The 19,628-nt window shown below is 40.1% G+C and overlaps 1 protein-coding gene across 29 annotated transcripts in view; it reads right to left on the bottom strand.

Annotated features, from left to right (window-relative positions):
- Nucleotides 1-19,628, bottom strand: part of BBX (BBX high mobility group box domain containing) — a 152,095-nt gene that overhangs the window by 48,194 nt on the left and 84,273 nt on the right. For all 29 annotated transcript variants that reach the window (XM_085589187.1, XM_085589329.1, XM_085589243.1 and 26 more), the window contains 4 exons: nucleotides 18,929-19,127; nucleotides 13,449-13,516; nucleotides 6,184-6,264; nucleotides 3,939-4,019 (listed from right to left, as the gene is read on the bottom strand). In XM_085589187.1, coding sequence (XP_085445313.1) covers nucleotides 3,939-4,019; nucleotides 6,184-6,264; nucleotides 13,449-13,516; nucleotides 18,929-19,127 — 429 coding nt within the window. The remainder of the gene's footprint in view (nucleotides 1-3,938; nucleotides 4,020-6,183; nucleotides 6,265-13,448; nucleotides 13,517-18,928; nucleotides 19,128-19,628) is intronic.

Raw genomic sequence — 19,628 nt, 5'->3', positions numbered from 1 at the left:
ACACACAGAATTATAACTTGAGAACACACAGGTATAGCTTGCCTTCTGATACAGAAAGTGAGGAAAGAGTAAAGAAATTTTGACAATAGGTGCTCCTAACAAAATGTGAGATCTTTATAGTACTAAAAGAAAGAGTGAACACAGACACTTAATATCAGAAAAAAAAAAAACAAACAACAAAACAACTCTAACCTTTAAAGAGCCAAGAAAACAAACAGCAAGTGACACAAGCATGTAACTCATTCTGATGAAGTTACTGGCCAAACATCAGAAGGAAAAGAAGGGCTGATCAATCAGCTCTCAGTGAGATTACAGATCCCATTCCCTGTCTTAAGAACATCTCCCAGACTTAAGAATAATCAGAACCTCGAGTACTACAACCACAAAAAGCCCTTTACTTATGTAGAGGTTTAAGTGGAAGACCATGAGGATCAAGTTACAATCTTTTACTACAGTACAGATGGGATTTTAGCTATTATATTACATTTTAGTTTGCAAAAGAAGCATGGAACTACTTTTTCACTTTCCTCCTAGAACAGGCATTTAATTCCAACACAAACATTTAATAATTTCAGTATGTGGGCAAAGAGCAAATACATTTGTCTTTACCTGGGAAGATTACAGCTTTATATATAGGAGAGCTGGAAGAGAAAACACTCACTAGTTTTTGCACTCCAAATTTCAAGGTATTTTGACCAAAAGTTTTAAAGTTTTGGATTCAAACCTCAAGTTCTGCACAGAAATAAACCTTCTCAAAGTGAGTATATGGACAAAGTCATCCTGAGTGATGCTTTTTTCCTTAAATGAAAATAACATGCTGGGTTAGGAAAAAAAAAAAAATCCACCTTGTTGCATACTGCATGTGATGGATTTTTTTTTTTTTTTAATGAAAGCAGAGAAGAAGTTAGAGAAAAAAAATTTAGAAAAGCTGCTGAAAGCAAAGAGTTTGGTGGTTGTGGATTTGTTTTATTTTTAAGATGGTTGAACTAGCAATTCTTTTGCCTCCATACCCCAGAAGCCTTTTTTTTTAATAATGAATAAGAGTTTAGGACAGTAAATGCAAGAGGTGCTCATCTTTCCTCTCAAGGAAGCAATCACCACCATCTGTTCACATTTGCCAAACACAGATGCAGTAAGACCAGGGGAGCATTGGGTCCCATCTGCTCTGCATCCCTCTCATGGCGAGGAAGGGGGCAGTGAGCAGGCAGCCTGCAAACAGCCTCTGCCCCAAGGAACACAGCCCAGAAATCACAGCCTCTCCACAAAGGTTCAAACCACCAGGACAAAAGTAGGGCCAACTACTTGCAAGGTCAGAAGCATGAGAAAGCCAAAAGCGTAACTTGATGACAATATGAACTTCAAAAAGCTCTTAGGAGGATGTCACATCATCTTTGAAGACCTCCAAGGCATCTGCCTGTGCACCCACAGGACCCAATGAAGTCTTGCTCCCAGGATTTTCATCATCTGTTGTGTGTCAAGTCACTGGGCAGGCCTCATTAGGCATATCCTGAACAGCTTTAATTGGCAACTACAGCACTTGGGCTAGACAACCAGATAAAAGACTAACTGAGGCTGTAAAGACAAAAAAAAATCCCATGCTACTCTACACATAATGAGCTGTTTCTGAGTGACAGGGCACTTGTACTCCTGGGGTAAAGGTGTCTGTTTTAAATGACAAACCTACTCAATGGGATCGCTGTCTTCACAAAGAGGCACTCATACTCACCCTGCTGCAAGGGCTGCCAGGAGAAAGGCAACATATGAGGAACACCCAGCCAGAACCAAAACTGAGCTGGGATGGCTGCCAGAAGTCTCCAGGCACAGCAGACCAGAGCACACTTCACATTTCTTCACAGGTCTACTTGGCTACTGGTTAAATAACTATTTTTCTCCTTCTCTTTTTTCTTTTGTAGCACTGTACATTGCTGACAGCAGCCCACTGCAAATTGCTTGCCATAATTTAGTTCACTAAATGCAGTAATGAGTTCATATAGACACGATGCAGTAAGAAGTGGCACAGTAAGGAATAGGACTTTTGCCAGATTTCACAAAGACAGCCTGTGCAAATGAAAGCCCTTATAGCTGAAAGAGCACAAGCAGCTTTAACAGCAGGGGAGAAAGCTTAAAGAGGTTCTGTAACATGCTCAATACTTTCCCTAGGAGCAACCCAAATTAAATCATCAGGCTACAGGCTTAGAAAAAGACCATTTCTCTACCGCTATAGATAAAAAATGATGTTCATCACTGTCATTAAGGTTTCACAGGAAGAATAACCATGGCTTAGAAGGCGGGTTTTAAAATTTTTTTTTCTCTTCTCCAGATTTCTGTCTCCAATTTCCAGCCACAGAACAAAACCAACCCCTCCACACTGCACACACATTTAAATATTTTTACAAGAAAAAGAGATTAACCCTGACTCTCAAACTGTCCTCAGTAAATCCTAATTAACTTTCTAAGCACCTCTTCTACCTAGGGTTTGAGGATTCATATGCGCACTCCAATGAGCCAAAGGAGCTCACTCAGCATAGTGGAATGCAACTCAGTGCACTGTCACATCCCCATGACAATTTTCAGGTTTGTAATTTTGTTTGTTCAATGAAGAGAGAAAACTTTAGGCTCTGTGAAATTCTGCGAGTATAGCTAAGCCAGGTTTTGTGTGATAATTTCAGAATGTTGTACTAAACACAATACATACACTGCTCAACTCTGCAGGTATCCAGAACGACTGAGATTTTTGCAACCGAGTTAGGAGATTCACTTGCAGTATATTATTATTATTATTATTATTATTATTATTATGCAGTATTTTGCAATAAAATTAACAAGAAATGTTCTCTAGTTCGTATCTTTTAACTTGGTTTAAAAGTCTGGCTTCAGCACATAGTTTCATCCTGTTCAATTCTACTAATTTTCTCAAATGAGCTTTGCAAATAGACTTTTAACTTTTAAAGCTGTGGTACATATGAAAAGATACCTTCAAGATTAGAAATATTAACTCTATTGTGTCTTTTACAGGAGTGTTTGTAGCCAGGTATTTTGCAGCACCTGGATCAGTAAATTGATTTGTCTTCCTTGGCCCTCCTAAGAAAAACACCAAGGCCCATCCAAGCAAAGCTGGAAACACACAGTAGACAATGAACTAAACATTTCACAGAAGGAAGTGTGTGACACACAGAATAACAATCAGGGTATCTTTTAATCCCTTTATGTGCCTCTGCAATAGCACCAGCTCCAATCCCAGCCTTTCCAGACACACACAAAACGCACCTGTGGCTTAAATGATTCTGCAAGCAGTATCAGACTCCCCCAAATGGGCAAAAATAGTATATGTGTGGAAAGTCAGTTTACAGAGGCACATTCAACACATGGGAGGAGAAATTCCTAAAAGCAGCATTTCACAAACTCTGAATCTTCAATATGTGGAGGAAGAAGGAAAGGCTTCCTACTTATGGGAAACTGATAGGCTTGGTAAGTCACCACTTAAGGATGCTGTTAGATATCCTCATATCCTCGTGGCTGTTGTGATAAACCTCCTTTGACCTGCAAGGATTCTCCAAATGATTCCTGCCTCTAGGGCAATCACCATTCTGCCCTGCTGCAGCCTTTTCCACAGGCAGTGCAGTGTCATTTCAGAATGTGTCCTTGCTGTTTTCCTAGATGTAAATTAAAAGGCCATTTGGATAGTAAGTCTGCAGTGACCCTTTGGGTATGGAAGGCTAGGTAATGCTCACAAACCCAGTATCTCCCAGCTGGCAGAACTGGCCAACACCTCATCCAGTCACTGTTATTCACACCAGGGTTTTCTTAACACAATAGTGTCAGGAAGATACACATCTCCTGATGGGAATCTGATAAGACAGGGTGCTCAGCCATTCAGTGACAACTCTCACCGGTTCCTTGCTTCCCCCCATCCTCCCCCAGCACATTCAGCATTGTACCTCAGCAAACTGAAACAATGCAGACTCCTCCGTTTGTTTTACTGCCCCCAGGACTCCAGGCTGTGCCGAGTTGGAAGAGATCTGTCAGGAAAACAATTATGCTTGTATTACCTAACTCTTCAGTTTCAGTATCACACTTCAACATGCTAAATTTATAATCTGTCATAAAAAGATTCCTAGTACTCCAAAGTATGCAAAGGAGTCCCAACACACCCTTAGAACAAACAGTATCTGCTTTCCAGGAAACACATAAACAGGTGATCTCTGAAATGGTAATCTTGAATTATTTTTCAGAAGGAAAATCCTTCCTAGGACCTACAAAATAAGCATTTTTTGAAGGGCTTTCATTAGCCTGCTGATATGTCAAAGAAGGGTTAGCAACAAATACTTTACACTGTATTGTATTTCACAGTTCAGTGGAAGACCTGAGACTGCAGAATGGTGGTGATGACAGAGCACAAATTGCTTCTTAGCACAGAAGGTAAGCATCAACAGAAACACAATGTGCAGGTATTTTAAGCTACCAGATCTATCCCACACACCGAGGTAACTGCATTTCATACTGTTTAACTTGTGTCAATTAGTTTTGTTGCAAATGACCCCTCTGATTAATGTTAGACTTCACTACAAATATCAATTATTTTGCCACTGACACACATACCTACCATGCACAGGTTAGGTGCACCCTGTCTACAGGATGTTTTAACATCCTTGAAAAATAAGGCTAGCTAATTTGCATTTCTAATTACTGATCATCAGTAGGCTACTTCTAAACCATTTGTTTTAGCAGTGCAGGTGAGCTTGTTTCCTGGCACCCACTAAAAATTTTCTTCAATGGGAAAGCAAAAGCCAGAGGTCAGAAACCCATAGCAAGGGCATATCTGGCAGCACACAATTCCTGCCTACTACCACATGCATCTGGCACTTCCCTCCTTCAGCACTGTAAAATGAACTGAAACAATGAGGTGAACTGGTATTTGTCTTACTCTTTAAAAGATTCAGCAGTGAAATTCAATATAAGTCATTGCTCTACTGACAGTATAAGCACACAGAAGCATCTCAGAAATACTGGAAGATGGATGTTGAATCATTACCACAGAAGTGTCATACCTGATACAGGAATTAACCAATTTTAAGAAGCATCTAAGTATTGCTTTTCATTGCTGGCACACCAGGCATTTCCTTTTCCTAACAAGAAAAGCCAGCAGGCTGTTCAAGAGCTTAATTACAGGTTATCTACTTCACTCTGGTCATTATCTTTAATCAGAAATAAAGGATCAGTGCTCCAATTTATTTCTAATACATTCGAAAGACTCAGATCTTAAGCTGGAATTCAAGGCCTTGTGCACTGATGTTAAAATATCCAACAGAAAAAGAAGTCCTATTTCTTGTGTGCTAGGATTGCAGTGTATCTGCTCCTGAAGTGATGATTTTTTAGGGAGGAGTAAGAAGGTGCACAAGGCAATAGGTAATAAAGACACATAAGTCAGATTCACAGCTGACGTGAATACAGGTAATAAAAAGCCCTCACTGTGACAAAATTTCTTCCCATATACACTTAATTAAAAGCTACCCAGTGTCTTGGAAAATCAGTACATATACAACTAAGTATTTCTGTGTCATCTATTATGACTATTTCAAGAAATAAGTGATGCTTGCAGAGGGCTAGAGTTCCTTGCAATCTCATTTTTGTCATGTTATATCTATGAAACCCACTAAGATTTGGATGAAACTCTTTCTTCAAAGAACAACAACACACACACCACTTCTAGCAATAATTGGAGTATGTTGACAAAAATATTGTATGCTGCAAAATTAAAGAGCACTTGCATAAAGCTGTTTGGTGGTTCTAGAAGAAAATTTTGGAAATTTAAGAACTAGAATGATTTCTGATGGAGCTAGTGACTAAAGTAGCCACACTAGATTAGAAACATCCAAATACACGTTAAAACCTTAGTTAATAAGGCTCCAGTTAAAACTAAGTGCAGGAATGACATATCTCCAAATTACAGCTTAAACCACAGCTCCATTATTGCACTTGGGTTTCCACCAGGGTCCTGAACACTCTCTTGCACTTCAAGTCTTACCAACTTGATAAATGATTCAACAGCATAAACCCAAAAATGAGGGAACAAATAAAAGCATCAATTTTAGTTAAAGACATTTGATGTTTCTTTCAGTTGGGCATCAGATGCTTCTTAAAAGGATACATTTAGAAAAAAAACCCCTTTTTAAAGAAACTCACCTCTGCAAACTGAAACAATGATGATTTCTGACAGGCTTCTGTAGAATTAGATGTATCAGACTGGCAACTACTGGAGGAAACCTGAAAAAAGGAGAGTGCAGGGTAAGACCTCAAAGGTGCTTCCCTCAAGCTAAAAACAATAGTGAGCAAAATAAACCATTTAAGAGAAGGAGGACAAGCTAATGTTTCACAGTCCTGAAAAGAGTAAATCATATTTACAGATGAAAACATTGTTTAGCACCCATTTTAATGTATTTGAAAACGTCTTAGAAAAAAAGAGCAGAAAAATACCAGACTTTTCTTCTCCTTTTGATTCTGAACTTGTCAGAATAGTTTCATACAATAGAATACTTAATAGATTATACTAGACTACACACATAACTATCTTGTATTGGTGATGCTATCAACACTGCTATATCTGTAATTTGTCCTATAATTCTGAGTAAGATTACATAGAAGGTAAAAGAATATTGTGAAGACACAGTTGACGACAGGAATACTAATTAGAAAAATAATCTCCAATCATAACAGCATGAAAATATGTAGGTAAGGGTAGCACAAGCCTAATTTCTCAAATCATGTACCTAAACATACATTTTAGGGGTGCTTTTGAGAAGCAGTGCAAGAAAGTCATTATAACTGAAAACAAAATACAAAGAAATGACTGTTCAAAACTAAAAGCCTTATTTGAATTAACACAGATCTTAGCCATTGTGTTCTTGTTAGCTAGAAATGTGTTAATCAAGCATTATTCTGTAAAGGAATGCTATCAAATATGATTCATTAAGTGTCACACTTGAGTGTAAAAGATGTACATGTGTGACTCCTAGGAGAATGAAGTACTGTTAGTATAAAATAAGGTATGTAATATGGCTTTCAAGAAACAGAAAAAAAAAGGAAGGAGGCTTTGTAAGATTTTATAAAAAGTAACAGGATGGAAATTTTTTCCCTAACTTTTTTTCCCCCACCTCAAAATTTCAGTTTACTTAACTTCAAATATAAATGTGGGCCTTTTTCTTATTCATTACCTAAACGAGTAAATCAACATCTTTCATTGGTGAAAGCACGTGAGATTTAGCTACGACTGCACCTGTTGTTAGTGAGCACAAAGCCCCACAGCATGTGTTTGTGTGAGATCCTGAAGCACTGCAATAGCAACAGCAGCATTTCCTTTCAGGAATCTGCTACCCACGCTCCCCTGCAAACACTAAATCCAAGTGGAGCAACCAGGAGGACAAGGGGAAATTAATTCACCAACGTGACAATTTGCTTACACATACAAACAAACCTGTTTCTTCCCTGCCATAAAACTGAGCAGCAACAGTGACTCCTGTGATCTGTATTTCCACTGGACTTATTAAACACTGAGCAGGATGTTTTATCAGTGTACAGCAACCCAAAGGGTCACAAAGAATGTATTTTTAATGTCCATCTTCTGCCTTTTTAGTAGGTTGTGCTACTGATTTCACTGATGTAATGTTTATTATTGATTTTTACCATGTTTCTGTACAGTCTATTTAAGATGCCTGTGCCTCAACAGTATTACCACCAGAAAAGTATCTGGCTGCTTTTGAGAAACCCATCTCTGAATGTCTGTGACTCTGCAGAGGTGCAAATATATAAGCTCACTGCTTGCATGTCTGAGCACTCATTTGGTTATTTTAGGCCACTGCCCTGGTGGAATTTTTAAAGGAATAACCAAATTTTGGACTTGTTTCCTGTATTTTCTGCAGTTCAACCAGCTGCCTTGTATGGCTTAGCTCTGAGCTTGGAGCCACTGAGCCGTGGAGCACAGCAGCACTGTGCTGGAGTGGCAGTGCCCATCCAAGAGGGGCTATCCTGGCTCAGCCCTGTTGGGAAGGATGGATAAATATAATTATTCATAAATAATACAGCCAGGATGAGAACAGTCCTCCCTGCTAGCTGGACAATGCCCCTGCCTACGGATGGGTCCAGGGGTCAAGTGGACTGTTCCATCTCACCCCCAAAATGTACAGGTCACCCCGCACCTGTAACCCTCCCCTAAAACATCAAGTGTCTGTAACCCCATTGGCCCAAGCCCACCTTGAAGCCCCCTAATAAGGGGCTCCGAGGGGCCGGACGCTCTCTTGGAACTTCCTCTCCTCTTGGAACTTCCCCTTCTCATGGAACTTCCCCCTGATAGGACATCCACCCTCTCCTAGAGCATCCTCTTGTCTCTCCCCTCCCCATCCTCTCAAGCCTCACCACGTGCTGCATCTGGCAGCTCCAAGCAAGACCTTTCTCCATCCCTAATAAACCCGATATCCCAAGAGCAGCCCTCAGAGATCTCTCGTCTCCATTCATCCAAACCATCCTGGAGCCCAGCGCTCCCTACAAATCCCCACAACACAGGTGCTGTCAGACACTCAGGATGAGCCTTCTCTCTGCCTCCCAGGCCACGTGCTGGGGGCTGGGCACAGCTTGCACACCTGGTGCTACCAGAACCACTTGCTGTGGGAGGTGTGAAGCCCAGTTTTCTATGGTTTCGTGTGTGGAGGACAGATTGCTGATGCTCAGGAACTCAGTGAGGTTTTGTGGTTGGAACCACTATGCTTTTCCTATCAATTCCTGCTACTCTTTATAAAGTTAATGCTTTTAAAGTTGCCTTTACTTGGCAGAGCACTAATTACAGCTTGTTTCTTCTACTCTGCAGCTCCCCAAACATTTTTGACCTGTGGGAAACTTATTATCTCCACGACTTCTACCTGTGGGAGTCCAGGGCATCTCTCTGGCTGCCCTGGCAGGTCTGGGACCCTGGCAGGGGTCAGGAACCCCCCTGGACAGAGCCCCAGAGACACTGGCTGAGATCTCTGTCCATGGAAAAGAGTTTTCAATCTTACAGGATGAATTACCAGCTCTGAGTGTTTGATATAAGTAATAATTAAGTGTGGCACGGGTGCAAAAGTAAAATTTTAGGATTCTAGATAAGGGGTCCAAAGGGGACAAGATGGAGGAAATTGGGTGTGCCTTGTCCTTTTTCTCCTTCTTCATGCCCTCCATGTTTCACTGTGGTGTTGGCATTTTTCTGTTGGTTCGGGCTGGGGACACACTGTCCAACGTAGGTGACAGATATTGGCACGTTCTTGTAAATCCAGCCCAGGGAGTTTCTGGTATTGAATGTTTGTCACATCCCACTGAGGGCAGAGCCCCACACGCTGCCCTGCAGGACAGAGCTGGGCAGGGCAGCAGAACATGTGAGAGATCAACAGAATAAACAACCTGGAAACCAGCACAGAACAATTATGGCTTCTGCTTTGGCAGCGGGGCTGACAGACAGAGACTTTCCACAATCTCAGAATCATCAATATCACAGATTCCAACATCTACCATTTGCCAGATTGAACACCTGATCAAAGCATTAAAATAATTACAGATCCACAGATAGAGCCATTTTGTACATCTCATTTCCCACTCTTATAAAATGTCCTCAACATCCCATTTCTTCTCCTGTTTCTTCTTCTAAGCCTTTCCTCGAGCTGCACGGAGAGATTTTTTCACTTCTCATTCACCCTTGGCACAGACCCTGCATCCCATGCAAGACAGCCTTTTGCTCTCAGAAAGAAGGAAAGCACAGGCTTTCCTTTCCCTGCAGGTTACCATAAAAACCATCGCACCCAACGAGGCTGGAGGAGATCTCAGTCAGGCTGAGAGGTGGAGGCCGCTCCGGATTTTGGGAATTTTGGGCAGTAAGCTACAGAGACTCCACTAGGTGCTGCTGTAAGGCAAGGAAAGAGGCAGATGGAGGAGATGCGCAGGGAGGCGGACGGGCAAGCGCTGCTCAGCCGGCTCCAGCCTGGCCGACAGGGACCTGCAGTGGTCCCGGCTGGGCCTGGGGCAAGCACAGCACAGGAGATGATCCGCCCAGCATCCCTGCTCAGGTGTTCAGTAAAATATGCTCCTACCCCACTGGCTTGTGTAATTGATGAAAGCATCCAAAATGCAGGCAGAAGCTCGCTGCATATCCACGTCCTTTGCTGACTACCTGTAAGGTCTGCAGCTTCTCTGGCTTATCTGCTTAGTTACTCCAGCTGCTGCCTGGAAATCAATCACCTACCAACACAGAATTCTGTATTCTCTTATCTCTCTAGTCTGTCATAAAAATTTGCCAAACTGGGAACATACTGGCAAACACACAGAGATTGCAACTGAATTGCAAAACAATTTTGTAAAGATCACTGTTGTGCCTCATCCCATCCTCCTGCTGGCTGGTCACTTGGTCACTTGACATCTGGGCTTCTGACAACTTGAAGATTAAACACCTCACTTGAAAAAACCCTATCTCTTCACTTGGCAGAACATCAGCAGGTGTCAAACACCTTCCATTGCATTAGCAGACTTCTAGGTACAATATCCTTCATCCTCTCTCAAGTGCTGAGCAAAACTGCGGCAGTGCTGCCTTCCCTCCGTTCATGACTTTAAAACTGTAGGAGTTTGTAAGACCTATGCTTCCAGGGCCACCAAAGGTTGCACAATCATACATATGCACAGCAGTCAATACACATGTTGACAGCTAATCCTGTGTCTGGCAGATCCCCATTTTAAGAACCATATATGTGTACACATATCTTTTTTAAGAACCATGTATGTGTACATGTATCTTAAGTGTATACACACACTTTCATGATAATTTATACTACGTTTTAATTTAGAGCATTCTTTAAACTATGACACTGTGTCTGTCCTTTCTTAAAATTAGAAATGCCAATGCTTTACAGATGTGTATTTATGAGCATATAAAAACAATACCTACGTGCTCCATAATAAAGCAACCTCTGAACCTCTTGCACTAACCATACCTCTGTAGTCACATTAGCACAACATATTCTCTCCCAAGTGGATTCCAACTCTAATACAACACAACTGACTCCTCCTCTCCACTGAAGAGCAAAGCAGCTTCCCAGCTCTACAATGAATTCTCAAGCTGCTTTCTGAGTATGCCATACTACCTCCTAGAGCATGTTCTGCTAAACTCCCAAATGCTGGTTGAAGTTCAAGATCATAAGCATGGAAATCCAACTAAATCCAACCATTGATTCTCCCAAAGGCACATGAAGATGCCCATCTTCCATCTCCTCTGTCTACATGCTTGAGGGTGGGAACACAGAAGAGCTGCTCATTTATTCAAGTCTAAACAGATTTAGGATCATTATTGTATTTGAGAAACACATGCCTAAGAAATATTTGCCCTGTATCTATTACAGAATCACAGAATAATGAGGTTGGAAGAGACCTCTAAGATCAGAGTCCAACCTATGCCCTGACACCACAATTAGACTATAGCACCAAGTGCCAAATCCAGTCTTTTTTTAAGCATATCCAGAGATGGTGATTCCACCACCTCCCTAGGAAGACAATTCCAGTATTTTATTATTCTTTCAGTGAAATTTTTTTTCCTAATATCCAACCTAAACCTTCCCTGATGTAGCTTGAGACCAGAGAAACATAAGAAAATAAAGGAAAATAAAGTAAAAATGGAAGACACACCAAGGTTGCCACACAAAAAACTGAGAAAGTCTCGCAGCACCTGGACACACAGCTGGAGATTTAACTCCTGCAAACACACAATGAGGAGGACTTTATTCATTTGGGTCTCTTTAAGAATACCAATCACTCCAATTGATCTGGAGGAGGCATTTTATAAAGGGAACCCTCAAAAAGAATCAGAGATCTACAGTTCCCTGGGAGAGTGCTCTGTCCCTTAAACACTTGTCAGATAGGGTTGGACAATTAAAATATAGTAACTCATTAGTAACTATGGGCTTAATTATGGCCCATCACGACTCTAACAATCCCCCAACTAGTTTTGTCTAGGCTGTATCTATGACAATTATTTTGCTCTATTTTTTTTGGGAAAGCAGATTACACAGCTTGCTTCTTTGATGTAGAGGGCCAGGTTTCAAAAGCAGACTACAGGCCCAGAAGAGTACAATGTAGTTTATACATACAGTGAATATTTCATCACAAGTTGTACTGCATGCTTCTATCAGGAAAACCAGGATTTATTGAGGGAAGCGTGCCTTTTGCTCAAAATAAGAAAGTTCTGATTAGAAGAACTTTCATGCACTGAAACAATCACACAATCACACATGCTTCTTGATTTGACTCTAAATCTACATGTGGATTTTATTCCTACACTGACATCTGAAATTATACTACTGAGGCTCTTGTAGAATTAAGACACCTCAGCTCTCAAGGTCATAACAAAGACCTTTTTTAAAGGAATGCAGTATTTGTGACTACAATATACTTTCCCTCACATTTAAATCTAACAGCATAGTAAAAGCAGCTTCTATGCTCCAAGATGATTACAAGTTTGAGAAGGACAGTATAATTTTAGCACAAAATAATGTATTTCTTCTCACTTCTTTGTCAACTTGGCTTGAATGTTCCTTATTTTTCACAGAAGGACAGTACCCACACAGCACAAAACTTCCATGGCTAAAACTGGTGTGCAAAGCATTGAGCAGTCCTGGCAGTACAGGAGCAATAAATCTCAAATGAACTACATATATAGATAAAGTTAATTATTACTTTTCCTCCCAATAGAACAAACTACAACAAAAGAGAGCTCTTTCCTAGAGCTAGAGATTTATGGCAGTGACTACTTACTATACCACCTTTTGAACAATTTTCAAAGTTGGCTTAAAAACCAGATGATATTAATAATCAGTCTAAAGAAAGATCAGAGATCTCTGCACTACTGGAGATATGCAGAAACTTAATAGACTCCTTTGTAAAAATGTAAAAACATGTTTGTGATGGCAACTGAACTACAAACTTCTTTTTAGACATAAGGATTTAGTTGAATAGGAGCAGACTGCAATACTTCAATTACCTGTTAGCACTTTCAGGGTTTCAGAATGTATATACAATGATGCTGACTTTGTAGGAAATTATTTGCTTATTTATCTGTTAGTGTCAAGGCCACAGCTGTTTCAGGCATTGCACAAGCATATAGAATCCTTGCCCAGAAAAGCCTGCAAACCACCTGTTTGTTAACACAACCCTTTCACCTGTGACAATATCTCTTCATAGGGCAGGCTTGACTTGTGCTCAAGTATCAGCAGAGTTAATACTGAACTGTGCTCAACCTACATTCATAGCTGGGATACAAGACACACATTTCATTCTCAGCTGAGATTACCTGAGATGTGTCCTAACTTTTATTCCCAACTGGTCAAATATTCCTCTTACAAGCTCCTTAAACTGAGAGCTCATGTAAGGGAGAGAAGAGAGTTCCTTACCTCGTGTGCAGTAAGTGCATGTTCACCTGCTAGAAGCAGCATACTCAGGCCTCCCATTTGTGTAGGATCTGTTAAAAGAGTAAAATGAGGTCTTAAGTTGATTCATTTGCTTGTTTAAAAAACCTACCACTTGCACCACTAAAGCCCCAGAAGACTATTTGTCACAGACACTCTCAGCAAGCTGCCATAAAAGGCAGTTCAAGAGAATCACAAATAACCATTTCTGTACCCTCTGGGAAGGCTTTCAAAGCTGTTTGAAGGATTTAATTGGATTTGTGTGCTTAACACCCCATTGCATGGATTTACAATTCTACTGCCAAAGGTTTTATGTACTACAGAGATGAATATCTTTAAAACAGCAACTGTAATGACCTCACATATAAATACACACAAAGATGCTCTGATGATGCACAGGTTTGTAAGTCAGTGGATGCTCCTACCAAGGGAGTAGTTCTTCCCTTGGTGACTGAACAAATAAAAGGATGGAACAAAACATGATGGAGCTCTGAAGCAAAATTTCTATTTTCATTTGTCTGTAATTTAGAGCTGTATTTGGTGGTGAAAAGTGCCAGCCTGACAGCTCTGAAGCACGAAGCCAGAACAGCACAAGCACTGGCCAGGCAAGCTGCCTGCCTACTTGTTGCTCTGCCAATACAATACATAATTGAGGAATGTGAAATGGAGATATAAATGTTCTTTCTCCAAGTATTTGATACTGACAGCTTTTCCCCTCTAGCCTTCCTGCACCTCAGGAACTCAGAAAATGAATAAACTCTGACACTGCATTACTCATGGAGTAGCTTTTCCACTCAGAACAGTGGTTGCTCTTCATCACTGTGAAGAATAATTGTCTGATTTTGGGAGAATGCCTTGGGAGCAGTGCAGGTGCCTGATTTAACACTGTCATGTAGAGACAGGGAGACAGACAGCAGCCAAATGTCTCACACAACAGCCACAAAGGGAGTGGAATTTTTTTATGTTTTCAGCTAACACGGGCCAAGCCTGTACCTGTAAACCTCCAGACAGTTTAGGGCTACAGATGATCACAGTCCAATTAATGGGAATACTCATCAGTGCTGTTTAATTCAATACCACAGATGCTGCCCAAAGTTTTCCTGCATACAGCATCTCTCACTGACATTCTCAAGGTAAATTTTTCCAATAGTCTTTTAGAAGGGCATTAAATAGAAAAAGAGGAAAACAATGTAAATAAACTAGGCTCATCCACTACCCCATGGATAGAAGAGTGGCATATTATTAAATAGTACTAAACAGGCATCCTAAATAGCACCTAGCTTCAAACCCAATATTCAACTGAATTAACTTCTTCCTTCCCTATAATAAACACATAGAACACAAGTGTTTTGGAGGTTTTATTTTTTTTGAAAAAATTTGCCTTTTTAAATAAAAAAGGAAAAAAAAAAATCACACCTCTATGAAGAGAGAAGACACAGAAGTGTAGGATCTAGTAACAGGAAGAGACACAGAAAATGTGAAGCCAGTAAGTATCTAAACACAATTCATAAGTGAATGCTGTCAGCAACAGCACTTTTTGCCATCCAAGCAGTTGATCAGAAACCATTCAGTCCTTCAAACCAGAGGACATCAGAGCAATTAGGAAGTGAAAAGTGAACACATATCTTGAAAGATAATGCCTGAGCAGGCAGCTGACCTGGAGGAAGGAGCGACTGGGAGAGATCTCCAGGCCCTCCATACCCATATTAAACTGTAAGGCCTTGGCTGGTTGCTTTCTACTTTCTTTGCTCCCTTTGGAAGATTTTTGCAGGATTCAAATCTTCTAAGCATTAAGGGCTTTCTTCCAGGTTTTAGTTTAAATATACTCAGGGCCAGGTAGCACATGTTTTTCTGGTACTCGCATCTCTAAGATTAGTAACTGTTTCTCTAAATGGCATCTCCCTTTTCAGCATTTACAGGACTTTTCCTACTCTTCTTCCACTTATTTTCTTGGTCTAAACAATTCAAGATCTCCCAATGTCATTGAGCACATTCATCTGCCATCATTTCAGCAATTCCTACAGCTCTCCTCTGCAGTTATCCCAGGTGCAGTTCATCCCTCTTCTATATGGATGACCAGCAATGCAACCACATCAGATGAGGGTCCTGAAAACACTCTGCCTGACAAACTGCAGTATAGCACTTTCCCATGCCTGAATCACCCTGGTGACTCCCAGCTGCTCTTCTGTGCTTTATTTTCATTACCTGTTGGTCCTTTTCTCCATCCCCAGCTTTGGCCATCTCAAGAACACCCAGTTTAAGACTGTAAAATTCTTGCCTGTATTCTAAATATCTTCTTGGTAGTTTTGGCTTTCTGCCTTTCAATTAAGTAGATTATCATAAAAGAACAAAGATAGAAGTGTGGTTTAGTGTTTTTCTTCCCAGGTAAGCAAATAAACTGTTTATTTAAATATAAAAATTAGGAGGAAGGAAAAAATGACAGCTGAATTGGAAATAAAAGTTTAATGTGATGCTTAAACAACTTCAACTTATGCTGCAGCTGTAGCAGAGGGTTGGTGCTTAGATTGCTGCTCACGAGAAAAACAGAAATCCTTCTATTAAAGTTTCCAATTACAAAATAACTTCACCTAAGGGAAGACAAAATGTACATATCCAAACACTGCCATATGCTTACAGTGCCTTCTCAGCACAATAATATTTCTCTTCTGGCACTAGGAGCTTACTGGTATGAAGAAGAATTTTAAGGGGTATTTTACAGAATTTATTCTTAAATCAACAGTAGTGGGAAAATAGCACACACATTTGACTTGCAGAATGGCAGGCAATTCGTGACTTTCTCAACAGCTTTTAATATTGATGAAACTTAAAACCATCTCTGTTTGGGAATGACATACTTTGTTAGTACTGGGCTGGTTACAGACTCAGCAGGCTGGCTTGTTCATCATAGCCATTTCTGTCAGAGGAAACAACAAACTGAGGAAGTAGGAAGAAGGCCAGCAGGAACCAGCTTCAACCAACTTTTACCTGTGCATAATTCACCTTCTTTCTAAAAAGCAAACTGTGTTTCTATAGGGATATAGCCTACTCCAAAAGTGTCTTTCTTCCAGCCTTTGCCTCACTAAAAAGCATTTTGGCATGGATGGTTTTCTTCTGAAACAAAAATATGCAAGCACTGGGAATCTTACATATTTATATAGCAAAGCTTTTGCCAACAGCAGTGTTCTTTGCCCTACACCCTACAAAGGTGAGCCATATAATGAGAAAAACGTGCTCAATTACAGCCCACAGGCTGGATGATCAAGGACACCACTAGTGGGTCTGCAGGTCAGAAGCCCAATGCTGGTGCCACACCTCAGCTTCTTGACATAATGGCAGGTCAGCATAACAGACTTATATGTGGCATAGTTATTCTTGTAAAGCCAGAAAACCACAGAAACAGCCCGTGTGGGACTTTGAAAAATGAAGTAAGAGCTTACTCTCTACATATTAGATTTTCCAAAGTAAAATGTAATACACAAAAAGCAATCAAGACATGATTAGCAATGACCAACAAATGAAAGATTTCCTAGCATGATTCTAGACTCATATAAACCCTATCCTGAGGAGGTTTCCTGCCTTGAAGATACAAGTGAATCAGTGGCATTTCAAAGGTAAAAGGTTTTGAGGTGCTTCAGCTACATTTCAGATCATCAGCTAGCACACAGACTGGATTTTAAAGAGATTGTACTGGGTAGGAGAGTGAGAGTTGAATTGAACTATCATGTGAAGTCAAGCAGAGAGGAGCACAATAAATGTATTTAGCAAGAACTGGTATATAGTTGACAAAGCAGTAATCCATTTGGCAGGGCACTTGTCATCATGTGGATGCTGCTAACATCTCTGTCAGAAGCTGTCTTTATTTTCTAAGGTATTCTTATACCCAGATATTGCCAAGCTTCACTGGCATCAGGACTGGATCAAGATCTTTATGAATCACTATGCTCACTGACTCAGTCTGCAGGAAAAATAACCCCAAACTAACACAGGTAGCACTAAAGGACTTTCTTCAGATATGAATGGCTCTATAGATATAACAATGGATTAGTTTCTAATTAATTCTTAATTTCTCTGTCCCCTATTCCGACAGATGTTGATTCAAGACCTCTGTGCTCAAAAGCTTGACATTAGGATAGCCTAGCAGGAGCACTGGGGGATGGATGAGAGGTAGATTAAGGCTTGTTACTGGTTCTTTGTGTTAAGCCAACAAATATTTAAGGAGCATAGAAATGACTCCTCTAAAAGGAAAAGCAGAATGGTCTGAAGGGGCTTGTGATTTCTGGAAATGCTGTCCCATATATAAGAACTATGAAACATGAAACACTTTTATTTTGATCACATTTCACTGTTCCTTAAGAGCCAGAAGAAATTTCATTATAGGAATTTTCATACCACTATATTAAGGCAAACATGCCTCTTTAACCATTTTCATTCTTTTACCCTTGTTCCATGAAACCATTTTCTACTCTCCAGCTCACAATCTTAAGCAGAGAAGTCCTATCTGCTGCACACCTGTCATAAGCCAGGTAGGATATGACAAAGTTTCTAATTTTGTAACTACTGATGCATCTGAAACTTTAAACAAGCAAAAAAACCAAACAAAAAAACCCAAACCAAAACAAACAAACAAAAAACCCAAATAAAAGCCCCCCAAAACACACACACACATAAAAAAACCAAACAAAACAACAACAACAACAAAAAGAAACCCAAAAAACACCCATGGAAATCAAAAGGCAGGGATGTTTTTTTTCCCTTGACTGGTAGGTTCTCAAGCTGCCAGTATTTAACATTAATGTCCCTGTATTTCAAGGTCATTATTACAACAGTTCTGCTATTTATGGATAGCAACAAGAGATTATCTACTTTTCACCAGCTCAGGCACACCACCTATACTTCTTCACTTTTTCTTTTTTTTTTCCCCAAATGTTTAGAAGTTTAGAATTTGCTCCTCCAAGATACACTGGGCAAAAGAGCGCATTTAAGTGAAATGAAATTATTCTTCTCTTGATGAAAATACAGAAGTGTTAGCCCTACTGGCACATTAATCTACAAGATTAGCATATCCAATTTGAGACACCCATAAATTATTTCTGCAAATAATAAATTACTTAAAAGAGTACAGCATTCTATGACAGAGAAATAGAACACACACAATCAGCACTTTCCTTTTTAACCAGAGAATGGAAGTCTGTAACAGCAGATAAACTGGAATCAAAAAATCAATCAAATCTGGGCCCTACAGGGGGTAAGAGTTAGGATGCCTCATGTCTGGAATCGACTCTTGAAAATGAATAATGCACTATGGAAAATTTTAGAAAACTGTTACACAGAGGTTTAATTACAGTTTTGGCAACTTAATCTGGGACACTATAGTACCATGTGTAGTAAAGAAAACAGGTATTCCAATTCAGTTTCAATATCACATCCCCAGAGCTACAGCTGAGTACCACGGATGGAAATCTCACCTGCCATCCCAAAGTTAAGTTGCGGCATTTCTTCACTTTTGGTTACTTTCCTTGGGCTTGGTAAGTCTTTTGCAGAGTCTGATGCAATAGCCCATAGCTTTTTCCTGTTTGTAACACTGGATGCCTGGGTTTTCACAGGTTTGTTGGTTGTGGGGCACCACTTGTACCCTGGGTTTGCTTTCATAAATGCATCCTTGTACTAGAAAAGAAAACAGAAATTATCAATCATGACATCATTCTCTACACAGGGCAAACAGAGCACACTGCATGTTAAGAGGATTTAATACAGTAACCACTCCTTAAATATCTTGATTTTTGTAACAGTTTAATAACATGCTTAGAGTCCAAACACCAACACAATATGCTAAGAAGAAGCATTAAGATAAGGAGATGTGTATCTAAAAAGTGGGTTTTCTCTTTCCTCTCCTGAGGGTCTATTACCTAGAGCAGCCTGAAGTTCTGATCCTGCAAACTGCTCCCCGGTGCTTGTATGCTCACGCTCTGAGAAAAAGATACTTGAATTCTTTGCAGGTTTACTTTCTAGTTTGAATTAAATACAAACACTCATTTAACAATAAATGCAGCATAATGCCTTAACTCGTGCTCATTCTTCTCTATTTTAGAATATTTGAGTATATACTTTCCTAAACGAGGCACCAAAAACGAATTGCAACCAGGATAATGTCATATTCAGTATCTT

This window comes from Lonchura striata, chromosome 1, assembly GCF_050655825.1.
Source record: "Lonchura striata isolate lonStrDom1 chromosome 1, ASM5065582v1, whole genome shotgun sequence".
Lineage (NCBI taxonomy): Eukaryota > Metazoa > Chordata > Aves > Passeriformes > Estrildidae > Lonchura > Lonchura striata.
Note: the sequence above shows the minus strand (reverse complement) of the source record. Positions and strands in the feature narration are given on the sequence as shown.